Source organism: Podarcis pityusensis (genome assembly GCF_964106645.2).
Source record: "Podarcis pityusensis genome assembly, chromosome: Z".
In the NCBI taxonomy this organism is placed as follows: Eukaryota; Metazoa; Chordata; class Lepidosauria; order Squamata; family Lacertidae; genus Podarcis; species Podarcis pityusensis.
The window spans coordinates 49,685,620-49,699,731 of record NC_138044.1 but is presented as its reverse complement, the minus strand read 5'-3'; the positions used below and the strand labels follow the sequence as shown (position 1 = coordinate 49,699,731).

The 14,112-nt window shown below is 46.5% G+C and overlaps 1 protein-coding gene across 1 annotated transcript in view; it reads left to right on the top strand.

The window, feature by feature from the left end:
* GPC4 (glypican 4) overlaps window positions 1-14,112 on the top strand; it is a 108,001-nt gene that overhangs the window by 52,744 nt on the left and 41,145 nt on the right. The window contains exon 2 of the mRNA XM_080990369.1: window positions 7,688-7,846. Within this exon, the coding sequence (XP_080846495.1) occupies window positions 7,688-7,846 (159 nt within the window). The remainder of the gene's footprint in view (window positions 1-7,687; window positions 7,847-14,112) is intronic.

Here is a 14,112-nt window from a genome sequence, read left to right as displayed (position 1 = left end):
CGGCTTTCCACCTGGGTGGTTGTGGTTGCTTGATGTGCACTTGAACACCCATGCCATTTCCTCTTTCCACATGCTCCAGGTGAATGAAGAAGGAAGTGACAATTGCAGTCTTGGACTATGCCCACCCACAATGCCGTTGGGCAGGTGTGAATATGTCTCCCATTGCAGGGATTGCCAACATCTGCTTTCAAAATGGCATAATGCAGAATCAATCTACAATGAGCTTTTCTTTTCAAAATGAAACTGGCTTCTCAAGAAGCACTTTGAAGCTGGAAAAAAGTGCAATGGATCTAGATGGTGTGTGGCATATGTAGAAAAAAAACAAGTACTCTGTCTTCATTGAATAGAATAAAATCCTCTGTGTTCACAGTGACAGTTGCTTTATTCTAGAGAAAAGTAAAGAGAAGAGCTGGGTAGTTTTTATAAGCCAAGTTTGGTGTATGTCACGATTTTGCAGGAGCAGAATGTAGTCGTGGGTGTCTGTGTTCCTTTTTTTAAAAAACAGGAAATTTCTGGGCCTTCTGGCTCGAAAGATAAACTTGAAAGTGGTTTGTGGGCGATATGTTGATGTTTCAGACATTGGAGAAGTGGTTGAATGATACTTCTCAGTCTTTTTTTTTTGCGGGGAGGGGGTTGCATTGGTGTCCTTGCCACTCTCATACCTAAAGAAGGCATGATTTTTTAAAAAAATAATACAAGAGAAAAGTCTTCAAATCTTGCTGCTAGAAAAGGTAGTGAGCAAATGCAGATTGGATTGCAAAATCTTGAGAGATGCAAATCCTGTTGTGCTGTGGAGGAGGCCCTAGGCATCTCTGGCTAAATGGGTCAGGGGGTGGGATAGACCTCAGACTGTCTCTCCCTGGCCCGTGGGATTGTTTTCACACCAAACCCTCTCCTCTGGCCACATCCTTCACTGACCCTGCTTTGCCAAGCTAGACCTCTGATAATGGTCACACCCATACATATCACAGAATAACAGGATCATAGAACAGTAGAATTTGAAGAGACCCTGAGGGTCATCTAGTCCAGCCCCCTGCAATGCAGGAATCTTTTGCCCAGCGTGGACCTTGAACCCACAATCCTGCGATTAAGAATCTCATGCTTTGTTGACTGAGCTAACAGCAGTGGGTGTCCTTCTCTTGTCTTCCTTCTTTTTCTCTGTTTTTCCTTATTATTTCTGGGTATTTCTTTTGTTTTTAAGAACAAAAACAATAATTTAAAAATGAGAAGCTTCTGACACCTTTAGGAGCTGCAAACCTGAGCACCCTCCCTTGCCCGAAAGCCCCACTGAGTACAATAACAGCGGTACGCAGGATTGTCCTGTAAGGGTTGGATCCAGACCTCGTCCCCCTTGGAATCAATGGGACTCAAAAGTTGACTCACTACCATAAGATATAGTGATGCACACCAATTTGGACTGCTTTATAAGGGACTGAAACAAATTTATGGGGCTGCTAACCATGATGGCCGTGTCTTCCCTCCATTGTTGGAGGCAGTTCCTGTGAATTACAAGTAGGGGGGACTGTTGCTTGCAGGCTTCACATTGGGGTTGGTCACCAGGAGAACAGGATGCTGCGCTATGATGGGTCTTTGGCCTGAGCCAGCAGACAGGCTCTTCTGATGCCCTCATGTTTTTGGGTGGCCTGCTATGCATTGAAATAAAATAGGACATGCATTACAAACACGGAAAGAGACATATTTTCATAACATTTGCATATCTCACCATAGCATGGAAGTAGAGGGAGTAGAGTAGCTGAATGTTCAAAGATTCAGGACAGAGAAACAGAAAGTCCAGCACAGTTAAAGTATGGAGTATATATTTGAACATGGCTATCATATCACCCCTTAACCTCCTCTTCTCCAGGCTAAACATGCCCAGCTCCCTTAGCCGTTCCTCATAAGGCATCGTGTCCAGACCTTTGACCATTTTGGTTGCCCTCCTCTGGACACGTTCCAGTTTGTCAGTGTCCTTCTTGAACTGTGGTGCCCAGAACTGGACACAGTACTCCAGGTGAGGTCTGACCAGAAAAGAATACAGTGGCACTATTACTTCCCTTGATCTAGATGCTATACTCCTATTGATGCAGCCCAGAATTGCATTGGCTTTTTTAGCTGCCGCGTCACACTGTTGGCTCATGTCAAGTTTGTGGTCAACCAAGACTCCTAGATCCTTTTCACATGTACTGCTCTCAAGCCAGGTGTCACCCATCTTGTATTTGTGCCTCTCATTTTTTTTGCCCAAGTGCAATACTTTACATTTCTCCCTGTTAAAATAACCAAGCATTGGTTACTGGTCATTGGGGCATCTGGTTGGTCACCAGGAGAACAGGATGCTGGACTAGATGGGCCACTGGCCTGATCCATCAGTCAGGCTGTTCTTTCACTATAAAGTACATGGCAGCCCCAAGTCTTGGTTGAGGACCAGACTCTACTGATATTTAAGTGTTGCATGATGACTTGATATAGCATTTTCTTTGTGGGTGTGGGTGGGTGTCTGTGTCCATCCACTTTGATGTGGACTGGCTCCATCTAGCAGCAGCTATTTTATTTAAGTCGTTCATATGGCAGCTGCATTTGCAGGACTGGACCCTGGGGTTGTAAAACAAGTATTTGTAGAGGGAAATTTGGGAATGAATGAATGGGAAGGCAAGGTCTCTCTCTCTCTCCCTCACCCCTTCCAGAACAGAATTCAGTTTCCTAATGTGCCTTTTGGCTCCTTGGCTTGTACAGAGAGGGGCATAAATCTTTCTCATTCTTTTCCTCCTTAAAAAAAAAAAAAGTGTCTGGTGTTCTCTCTGTAGTAAATCCACAGGCCCTAAGCTGTCAGCAAGCAAAGTGGGGAAAAAAGTGGGGTGGGGGTGGAAATTGAAATCCAGACAGCCTTTGGTTGTATAGGGTATTTTAAGTGCATGCCACAGAAATAATTAGAATTTCTTGTTTTTGTGGTGAGGAGCTTGTTGCATGGAAGGGAACCGTATATTCTTTAGACCCAGGTGACCAGCCAGCAGCTGAGGACACAGACAACAAAAGGCTTGCTGAAAATAGCCCCCCCCCCCCCAGCACCTGGGCACTGAACTCATCCAGAGGGCCAGTTTCTTAGCCACTTGGCAAAATTTGGCAAGGGTCTGGTTCCACATTGTAGGCCATTGTAGCATACTGGGTGAGGCTTTTGTTGTGAAAGCTGCCCAAAGAACGTCTCCCCCTCCAAATTTAACTATTGTGTGCTCAGAATACCTTGTGACCATCCCATAAGGCTTAATAAAGGCTGGTTTTCTTCCCTGCTCCATCTAATTATAGCCAGCCCCCAATGAGCATGGCATTGGGAAGTGTGTTGCATGTCCTCACTCTTGTAAACAGCTCCTTAGCTACCTGCCTGTGGTGAGTTAAGTATTTGCTCCCAGAAAGAGAAACTCTTGTAAACTAAAAGCAGGTTCGCTCCCTTTTTATTTCAGACCCACACATGTCCCTGGAATGATTCGTGAAAGTTCATCTCAGGGGTTACCAAGTTTTTTAAGCATGTGGGCACACCTGGAGTTTTGAACGAGTGCTGTGAGCATGCTCCCTCCCCAATTATGTCTCTCTTGCCCCCTTCCCATTTAGACTGAAAGAAAGTGGGGACACACACACACACACACACACACACACACACACACTGCTTTTCTAAGGGATCTGGGTAAAAGTTGGATCCAGTAGAATTAATATGGGTTTTGAAAAAGCAATGGGGCTGAAAGGTAAAGTGGAAAAGTGAGCCACTCTTCTAGCTTCCTCCATCAGCTCTATGTACTTTACAAGTGTGTGTGTGTGTGTGTGTGTGTGTGTGTGGCGGGGAGAAGCTAACCATCCTCACCACTTCATGGCCAAGGAGACAGTGAGTGAGGTGGGCTCAGAGGTTTCATGGGCAGCAAGGAAAGACATGAAAGACACCATGTTGGTCACCCCTAGTTTATACACCTGGGGCTTGTTGGAGCAGTAGAAATTGGATCAGAAGTCCTAAATCTGTAACCCTGAGTAGAATCCTAGAGCAGCATGCTCAGTTTAGATCTGGGAAATTGCCATCTGAATTGGAATGATAGTTGGTGCAATGGATGTTCCACTTTGGTGTTGGTGGTAGTGGTGGTCGTGGTGAATTCAGGCACTTCTTTGTTTGGACCCTCTCTTGCACTGACTGACTTAGTGAAGCTTTGATAGTCCGGTTAGTGGAAATATTTGCAGACTAACAACTTATTTGCAAGGCTACCTTATTTCTACTATAATTTAATACTACAATATTTATTTTATATTTTATATTTGTTTACATCCCTTTACAAAACATATTTGATTCATTGCATAATAATAATATTTTTATTTATACCCCGCCCTCCCCAGCCAAGGCCAGGCTCAGAGCGGCTTACAAGCAATAATAAAAACAAGTTGAATGATTACAACTTAAAAACAAAATTAAAATACAACATTAAAATATTTAAACATTAAAATATTAAAATATAGCCTCATCGTAGGAGGAGAAGGAAAGGAAAAAAGAAAGAGAGGGAGGGAATAAAATTGGCTCCAAGCCAAAGGGCAGGCGGAACAACTCCGTTTTACAGGCCCTGCGGAAAGAAATCAGATCCTGCAGGGCCCTGGTCTCATGAGGCAGAGAGTTCCACCAGGCTGGAGCCAGAGTTGAAAAGGCCCTGGCTCTGGTTGAAGCCAATCTAACTTCCTTAGGGCCCGGGACCACTAGGGTGTTGCTATTTATGGACCTTGAGGCTCTCCGTGGGGCATACCGGGAGAGGCGGTCCTGTAGGTACGAGGGTCCTAGGCCGTGAAGGGCTTGAAAGGTCAAAAGCAGCACCTTAAATCTGACCCTGTACTCCACCAGGAGCCAGTGCAGCTTGAAAAGCACTGGGTGAATATGCTCCCATGGCAGAGATCCCGTGAGGAGCCTCGCTGCAGCATTCTGCACCTGCTGGAGTTTCTGGGACAGCTTCGATCAGAGTGCACAAGTACAAAGTTATATAAAGGAAAATAGGGGTCCCTACTCGAATAGAATAGGGACGCGGGTGGCGCTGTGGGTTAAACCACAGAACCTAGGACTTGCCGATCAGAAGGTTGGCGGTTCGAATCCCCATGACGGGATGAGCTCCCGTTGCTCGGTCCCTGCTCCTGCCAACGTAGCAGTTCAAAAGCATGTCAAAGTGCAAGTAGATAAATAGGTACCGCTCCGGCGGGAAGGTAAATGGCGTTTCCGTGCACTGCTCTGGTTTGCCAGAAGCGGCTTAGTCATCCTGGCCACATTACCCGGAAGCTCTACGCCAGCTCCCTCGGCCAATAAAGCGAGATGAGCGCCGCAACCCCAGAGTCGGCCTCGGCTGTACCTAACCTTTACCTTTACCTTTACTCGAATAGACTTGAATTCTAAAAATCAAGCCATGCGAAAGGAAGGTAGGGGAGGGGCTAAGAAGGGATTGATATGAACAAACACAACTACACATGATTACTTTTCCCTTCTGTTGGACGAGAAGTAATGCATTTGGATTTGGAAGTGACAATATGTTTTGTTGGCATGGAAATCAATAGTATTTAGCACCTCAAATAGCAGAATTATTATTACTTTCAAATTTATAATTAATAGTGGTGGTTGGTAGAATGAACTCTGCACCTGCTGGTAGCAGTGGAAGTGGAATGTGGTTACAGCCAGTTTGCACAAGAGCCCCTGAACAAGCCTCCTTGATGTAGGAAGCTTCTGGGTGGCATTAGCAGCTTCTCAGTTCTTAGCAGCTACACCCACCTGTGGAGATCCCCCTTCCATCTCTCTCGGCCACTTACTCCAGCACCACATCTTTGTGGTAGTGTGCTGCAAATTCTCCTGAGCTGATGAAAGGGGGGGGGGGGACACTCTCTCGCTGTCTGTATCAATTTGGGAACTGACAACTGCTACAGTCACCTGGAGCCTTCCTCTATAGTTACAGTGTTAAAACAAGCCCATAATAAAGGGACCCCTGACCATTAGGTCCAGTCGTGGCTGACTCTAGGGTTGCGGCGCTCATCTCACTTTACTGGCTGAGGGAACCGGCATACAGCTTCCGGGTCATGTGGCCAGCATGACTAAGCCACTTCTGATGAACCAGAGCAGCGCACGGAAACACCATTTACCTTCCTGCCGGAGCGGTACCTATTTATCTACTTGCACTTTGACGTGCTTTTGAACTGCTAGGTTGGCAGGAGCAGGGACCGAGCAACGGGAGCTCACCCTTGCGGGGATTCGAACCGCCGACCTTCTGATCGGCAAGTCCTAGGTTCTGTGGTTTAACCCATAGCGCCACCCGCATCCCTAGCCCATAATATGACTGAATCTTAAATTTTCTTTATATGACCCCTGAAGAGGGTGACGAAGGATCTATAGCTATCTTTTCTGTTTCATAAGAGCATATCAAGACCTTACAGGATCAGGCCATTGCCCCATGTAATCCAGCATCATGGTCTCACAGTGGCTTACTGAATGCCCCAAAGGGCAGCCCTCAAGCAGAACCTGAATGCAGCATTTCCTGTGCATTTCATTAAATCTGTATTCTTACGCATCCACCAATTTTTCCAGTTAATGTCATGCATCTGACAAAGCCCGTTGTAAGTTGATGGTAGAATAAAGTTGTTAGTCCCGTTTAAGATGCTCTGGGACTCTGCACTGTCCTTTCTCCCAAATACTGGACTAACAGGGCTTCCATTCTGGAAACGCTTGTTAATTAGCAATGATAAGAGGGACCCTAATACCCTTGATAAGGAGAACACAAGTCTAGTGTGAAATTGGATTAGCCCTGGGTTCTTTTTATAGCTGATTCTAAAGGAAGTCATAAACCATGAAGGAGGATGATACAAGCTGGTGGTTGAGAGAAGAGAATAATATTTTGAGTTGGAAATCCCAGTGAGTGTTTCCAGGAAGGAAGGAAGGAAGGAAGGAAGGACTGAGGTTTCAGCACCAAGGGCATGAACCAGTCCGTCGGTTGGGGCAACAGCTGCCTTGTCTGCAGAAGTCTCTTTCACTTGGCAGTCTTCCCATTCTTTCTTGAATCACCTGCTGTATCACCGAACCCAACCTTGCAAACCATTTCTGCTCTTCTTCATAATGGAGAATAATAACAACCACAGCATGTCTTACTCAACCTTCACCAGGCCACAGGGCAAATTGCTCCTGCCATAGCCGCGCATCACCTCTCCAGCCGGGAGAGGGTCGCGGGGGGCTTCTTTAGCCTTACGCGCGCTCTCCCAGCTGGAGAGGTGACGCGCGGCTATAGAGGCTCCTGCCATAGCCGCGTGTCACCTCTCCAGCTGGGAGAGGGTCGCGGGGCTATGGTGTCTTCGCTCCATAGGACGCACACACATTTCCCCTTCATTTTTGAAGGGGAAAAAGTGCGTCCTATAGAGCGAAAAATACGGTACATGCACACGCACAAACACGCATATCCCATAAGACTGCTACCTGCTATAACTGATTCCAATACTTGATTAAACAGCTGGGTGTTCCTTAAATGGTTGTGAGGTTCCTGTCCGTTCCGCATTAGTGCTTTTTATCCAGAGCAATTGCCACCTTTCTGTGTATCTGCACACAGCTGCTGCCACAGCAGCAAGCTCAGCCTCCACCCTGCCCCGCCCCCCATGATTGCCATAGATTGATGTACTTGTGTGTAAAGCTTTCTCACCTTTGTGTTTCCAGGTGATCACTTGAAAGTCTGTCCTCAAGGCTACACATGCTGCTCTCAAGAGATGGAAGAAAAATACAGCCAGCAGAGCAAACAGGACTTCCGAAATGCTGTGGTGGAACTTAGTAATAACTTGCAAGCAACCTTCAGTTCCCGGTACAAAAAGTTTGATGGTGAGTCCTAGCCCCTGCGTTGCCCTTAGCTAGCCCAGATGAGAAGTGCTGCAATATATTTATGGACTTCGTTTATGCCAACCTTTGTTAGCCTGGTGGGAAGTGATAGACTAGAGCATCAGCAGAAGGTCCCAGATTCAGTCCCAAACATCTCTGAGTTGGTCTTTATGCAGCACATAGTGAAACCATGGGACTCTCTCCCACTGGAGGTAGTGATGGCATCAACCCAGATGACTTTGAAAAAGGATTAGACAAATTCAGGGAGGAGGAGAGGTCTATTGATGGCTACTAAATGCTTCTGACCACCAGTTGCTGGAAGCCACAGGAGAGGAGAGTGCTCTTGTGCTCAAATCCTGCTTGTTTTAGATTACAATTCCCATCAGCCCATACAACTGGAGGACACCAGGTTGGTTTAGATAGACAAGGTTTTGTTGTGCTTTGTCATTATTTTTGTTTGTTTTTTCTACAACTCTCTCCTTTCCAAAGTTGTGCTTGAATGACTCAAGACATTGGTATGACAAGTTCAGAGGGCTGCTTATTTTGCAAACCAGATTGATAGAAATATTTGCTGATTGCATCTCTTTAGTTACCCACAAGGGGTGTGCATCTGTCTTTCCAATTTGATTCATGAACAGCAAACTCTGTAATAAAGCAGGGCACTTGCATTTTCTTTTGCTCTTCCCAGATGGGCATGATTCGCAAGAGTCCACCCAAACTCTTTTTAGACCTTACTGCTTACTTGTAGCTCTAATTAACACCTCCTCAACATTGAGTCTTGCTTTAACACCCTCATGCAGAATCCAGTTAGCAGGATTGGGCACAGAGTGGATGTGAAATGCAGTTGTAACTTCTCTAGCCCCCTCCTTGCTTTTGCCCTTGGAGGGGCCGATACATGGTGATGAGGAGTTTTACCTTCACTGCGCAGCTCCTAAATGTGCCGCTTCTGGATGCCACAGGCTGTAGGGGTCTTGCAACTCCTTAAACTTTACAATGAACAGACAGGAAGCTGCTTGAGATTATGAATCTTCCCCACTTTTTAAAAATGCACCTGAGGATTGTACCTTGCTTACCTGAAAGTGCAGATCTCTGGCCTAGTTCACAGGGTAGAAAATACCCACGTTGAGTGACAGAAAATGCTAGATTTGTCTTATCCCCTACCCACCCCAAGATTTACGTACCGCTTGGTTGCACTTCTATTGCTTGCCAACAGAAAAGTTTCTTGGAAGAGAGGACTATTGATGGCTACTAGCCATGACGAAGAATGCTCTACCTCCATGGTTGAAAACAGTAATGCTTCTGGATACCAGTTGCCAGAAACCGCAGGGAGGGAGAGAGCTGCTCTTGTGCTGGGGTCCTGCTTGCTGGCTTCCCACAGGCACCTGGTTGGCCACTGTGAGGACAGGATGTTGGCCTCCTCCAGCAGAGCTTGTCTTAGGTTCTTCTACAGCTGGCTCCAAACATTGGGTTTTTGCAGCCTCACAAGCACCACACAGTCGGTGTCACTAAACAGGTTTCTTAATTAAACACTTCTTTTCTGTGCAGTAGGGAGGGTGAGTGGGCCGCAGGACATGCCAACCCTGATGTCTTCCTGGATGAGAAGCAGAAGCCATTTCTTGGCAGCCACCCCTGCAGCTATGATGAATGTTGGGAGTACCTCAGAGGTAGAAAACATCTAGAAAGCATGCAGAAGGTCCCAGGCTCAGCCCCCAGCATCTCCAGGTAGGGCTGGGGGGTGCCCCCTGCCTGGAATCCTAGAGAGATGCTGCCAGTAAGTGCTGGTGGTATTGAGCTTGGTATGGACCCAATGGTCTGACTCATATGAGGCAGCTTCACACGTGCCACAACTGCTCCCCAGTCTGTGTCTAGAACACAGGATCATAATGTGGCATCTAAATGATGAATGAGCAGAAGCCATGGTTTGGCATTCTGTCCTTACCAGCCCACATTTGTTTTCCTTCCCAGATTTAATGCCACTGTAACATCCTTCCCATATCCATTGAGGGAAAGTCTGTGATCATCATCAGCTACTAAAATTATTTCACATGAAGTTTTAATGCTGCAAAGTATATGTTTGCATAAGAAGCCACAAGTTGTCATCCAGAGTTTTGTTTTGTTTTTAAATCAGGATGGATGTTTAGCAAAATAGTAAGGGGAAGGGAAGGAGATGCTGGGTATGATGGGAAATACCCAAGGCCTTCACTGTACCAGCCTCAAAATGGAATGCAGGAGGTGTTGGGAAGGTTTAAGTTGAATGAGTGTGCTAGAGACAAAGCAGATTTCAGGCAACACTTGTTGGGGCTTGTAGGAGTTGTAGCTCAAATTGACTGTGCTGGCTGGGCATCTGTAAGGGGCCCCAGGTTGGTGAAAGCTGCGGTGGGGTCTTTCGAGAGAGTCAGTGTAATGTAGTGCTTAGTGTATCAGACCACTGATTCAAATGAAATTGTCACTGGGTGGCCTTCACCCTGCCACCCCATCTTTCAGTCTTAGTCATCCTCACAAGGTTGTCATGAGGATAAATCAGGGAAATGCCATGCATGCCATCCAACTGGTGGGGGGCAGATGGAACTACTGGCGAAGTGGCAGTGCTTAAAATCAGGTGAGGAAAGGTGGAGTTGTAGCCCTCTTCAGTTAGTTTCTGGTTCCCTCTTAATCCTGTGCATAAAGCCATCTGTGTTGTGCCCACAGGAGAGCCACGATGATGTGCTTTGTGCTTTTAGTTCTTAATTGATATAAGCCAGCCTGACACTACTTGTTCATTGTTTAAAATTTAACATCATTTCCGACTTCAATGCTGCCTGGTTCCCCTCACCAGCACCACATGCTTTATTTATTAAAAGCATTTGTTTCTCTCATTCCTTTCAATAAGGTGCCCAGGTAGCTGAAAAATAACCATGAAAATTCAGCACCAAAGGATGTTGCAGAATTCAAATAATGTTAAGAACAACGACCACTGGCAGAACAAATAGAGACAGTGGGCAAGCAACAGGTCCTTTGATAGGGGAGGCCTAGACCCTTTTCCTATCCATTTTCGGACACCCACCCCACACCAAGCTGTTTCCAGAAGGCTGGAGTAGAAGCCGTGATTTTGCTATACAGTGGTACCTCGGGTTACATACGCTTCAGGTTACAGATGCTTCAGGTTACAGACTCCGCTAACCCAGAAATAGTACCTCGGGTTAAGAACTTTGCTTCAGGATGAGAACAGAAATCGCGCAGCAGCAGGAGGCTCCATTAGCTAAAGTGGTGCTTCAGGTTAAGAACAGTTTCAGGTTAAGAACAGGCCTCCGGAACGAATTAAGTACGTAACCAGAGATACCACTGTAATTGGAGAGAGTCTGGGGTGCAATTTTGGGGTTTCGTTACAGATGCCCCACCCCATAACTTAGACTACTGTCCTCACTCCTTCCAATAGCAAGCTCAGGTGGTACCTGTTGATAAAAATGGAGCGAAGAGAGCCTCACCTGCAGATAAGAGGGAGAACCTTGAGAGTTAAACCCCTTTTAAAAATCCTAAGGGGGCAACCCTCCACTCCACAGAGAAAATAGCAGAATGAGGACTGAGCATGCTCAGTAGCCACAAGTGTCAGCTGAAAAAGAAAGATGGAAAGAGGAGGATGGAATGGAGTAACTTGGAAGTGGGGCATGGCTGGCTGGCTAGAACCCAAAAGAAGAGCCCTTGTTCCCTTCCCAGAGCTACAATTCCCAGAGTGGTTTAACAATTCACCCCTCTTCCCAGGGAACTCTTGAGAATTGTAGCTGAGGGAGATGGGGTCTCCCAGCAAGTCAGTAGAGTGCAGCCCCCAGGATCCTTTGGGGGAAGCCCTTACTGTTTTAAGTGGACTCACGGTGCTTTAAACGTATGGTGTAGCCAGTGAGCCTTTACTTTTGTAAAATGCACTTGGGCTTGATCATTGCAGGCAGGGATGACCAACTGAGCATCGTCCAGCTGTTAAGGAAATCCCCACCCCCATCATCATTTTACCTTTGGCCACACTGGTTGCCCAGCAACATCTGAGGGAACCAGGTTGGTCTACAGCTCTCCCTGCTGTAAGGTGTGGAGACTTTTCCAAAGGCTTCGTGGAAAGCTGGTGGGGTGGGGTGGGGTGGGGTGGGGTGGGGTGGGGGAAGAATGAGAGGTGGCATCGTAGAGGTGATCCAGGAGGCAGTTCTAAGGATACGGGACTGCAAGAGAAAAAGTCCTTTGGGAGAGGGACCAGGAGGCCTGAGGGTGGTAGACAGCTGCATTCCACCATCTTCATGGTCCTCAGAAGATCACCCTAGTAGCTGAAAGTAGCTATGAGAATTTACACACCCACACACCCACGCCCACATCCATAGACAAATATGGAAACTTTTAAGAGTGTTATATGTGAAACAAACAGGACAGTTATGAGATCCATCAGCAATGGAGAAATTCATGTTCTCTCAAGAGGCCCCTGCTTTAAAAACCAAAGCCAAAAAACATCCTTCGCCAACTTGGTGCCCTCCAGATGTTTTTGACTACAGCTCCCATCAGGAGCTTCCACAGCATCTGATGGGAGCTGTAGCCCAAAAACATGTGCAAGGCACCAGCTTGGCAAAGGCTGATGTTTAAAGGCTCTAGTCTTGTTGCCCCAAGTCCTTGTCATTCATGATGTGAATTCCACTGGGTATCTTTTCTATAACAACAACAGCAGCAAAAGGAATTCTGCCTTTTTCTTGGCTCTTTAAAGCGTTACTCTCTTCCCTCCATGCCCCAGGCTGCTCCCCCAATACAGGGTGTAACATCTTAGGTTTAAGTTTCTTCACGCTGTGTGAATGAACTCTCTTCCTGTGTGCATAAGTGCTAACACATGTTTTGCAAAGTCAAACAGCTCCGAAAGCTTTTGCGTTTTCTCCGTTGCCTTTTCTCTCCTTGGCTCCAGATTCTGTAAGTGTGTGTCAACCCTCTGTGTGCTGCAGCCCTTTCGTGAGGCTTTCTAGTGCTTGGGGAGAGGGAGGTGTATGGACCATTTAAAAATAGTAGTAGTAGAAGAGGAAGAAGAGGAAGAAGAAGAAGAAGAAGAAGAAGAAGAAGAAGAAGAAGAAGAGGGGTAAGTTAGAAAGTAGAATTCACGTGGACCAGCCCAAACTTAAAAATGGAAAGCGTAATGCTGGTGGCCAACAGAAGAGGTTTAAAGACTGTCTCAATGCAAATATTTTTTTTAAAAAAAGTAGTATAAACATTGACAACTGGGAAACACTGGTCTGTGAGCGCTCCAATTGGAGAATAGCCTTTACCAAAGGTGTCATGGGCTTTGAAGACACTTGAACTCAAGATGCAAGGGAGAAACGTGTTAGGAGGAAGGCACGCTTGGCAAATCCACACCATGATCAACTCCTGCCCAGAAACCAATGTCCCCACTGTGGAAGGACGTGTGGATCCAGAATTGGCCTCCAATTCTTATGAACACTTATGAACTCACTGTTAAAACCGTCTTCATGGAAGACCATCTTCCTCGGCTGCAGGGGATCGCGAAAGAAAGAAAGAAGGAAAGAAAAAGAAAGAAAGGCTCTGCTAGGAAGCGCTGGTGGGAGTTGAAGTTCACTGACAGCCAGAGGGCAGCAGCTTGGGGTAACTTGCCATAAAACTGTTGGTTGGGTACAGCAATGATTGGCCAGCGTTTGTGTGCACTCCATGAAAGCTCTGCTCTGCCTTCACGGTTGTAGGCAGCAATGCTTCCGAAGACCAGTTGCTAGAAGCCATGGGAGGTGAGAGGGCTCTTGTGCTTGGGTCCTGCTTGTGGGTTTCCCATAGGCATCTGAGTGGCCCCTGTGAGAAGAGGATGCTGGACTAGAGGTGCCCCCCATCAAACAAGTGGTGAGAGACTTCAGGAGTTCCAGTGCTTTGATCCTGATCTGGATTTGGTGACCGGTGGTTGCTATTCACTACGGTTTAAAAAAAAGCATACAAGAGCCAACCAAATACATCATTTCTAACTTGGTCCACTTTGTAGATGAGGGATGGAGAAATGCTGTTGGGTGACAGAGTCGGACCTTGTGATAACCGAATGAATGATGCAGAGAGGGAGCTGCAGCCCAATATAGGAACTATTTTAAGTGCATTCAGATCTCCAGCGCCAAAGGATCTTGCAGATGTAATCTCAAGAGTCTCTGTCTATAATCCTTCAGGATTCTGGGAGAACAGGTGAGGTCCCTGCGGGCTGGAGACTGGCCAATGGTGTCCCTATCTTCAAAAAGAGGGGAAAAGAAGAGCCAGGTAACTGCTGACTGGTCAGCTTCATGTCA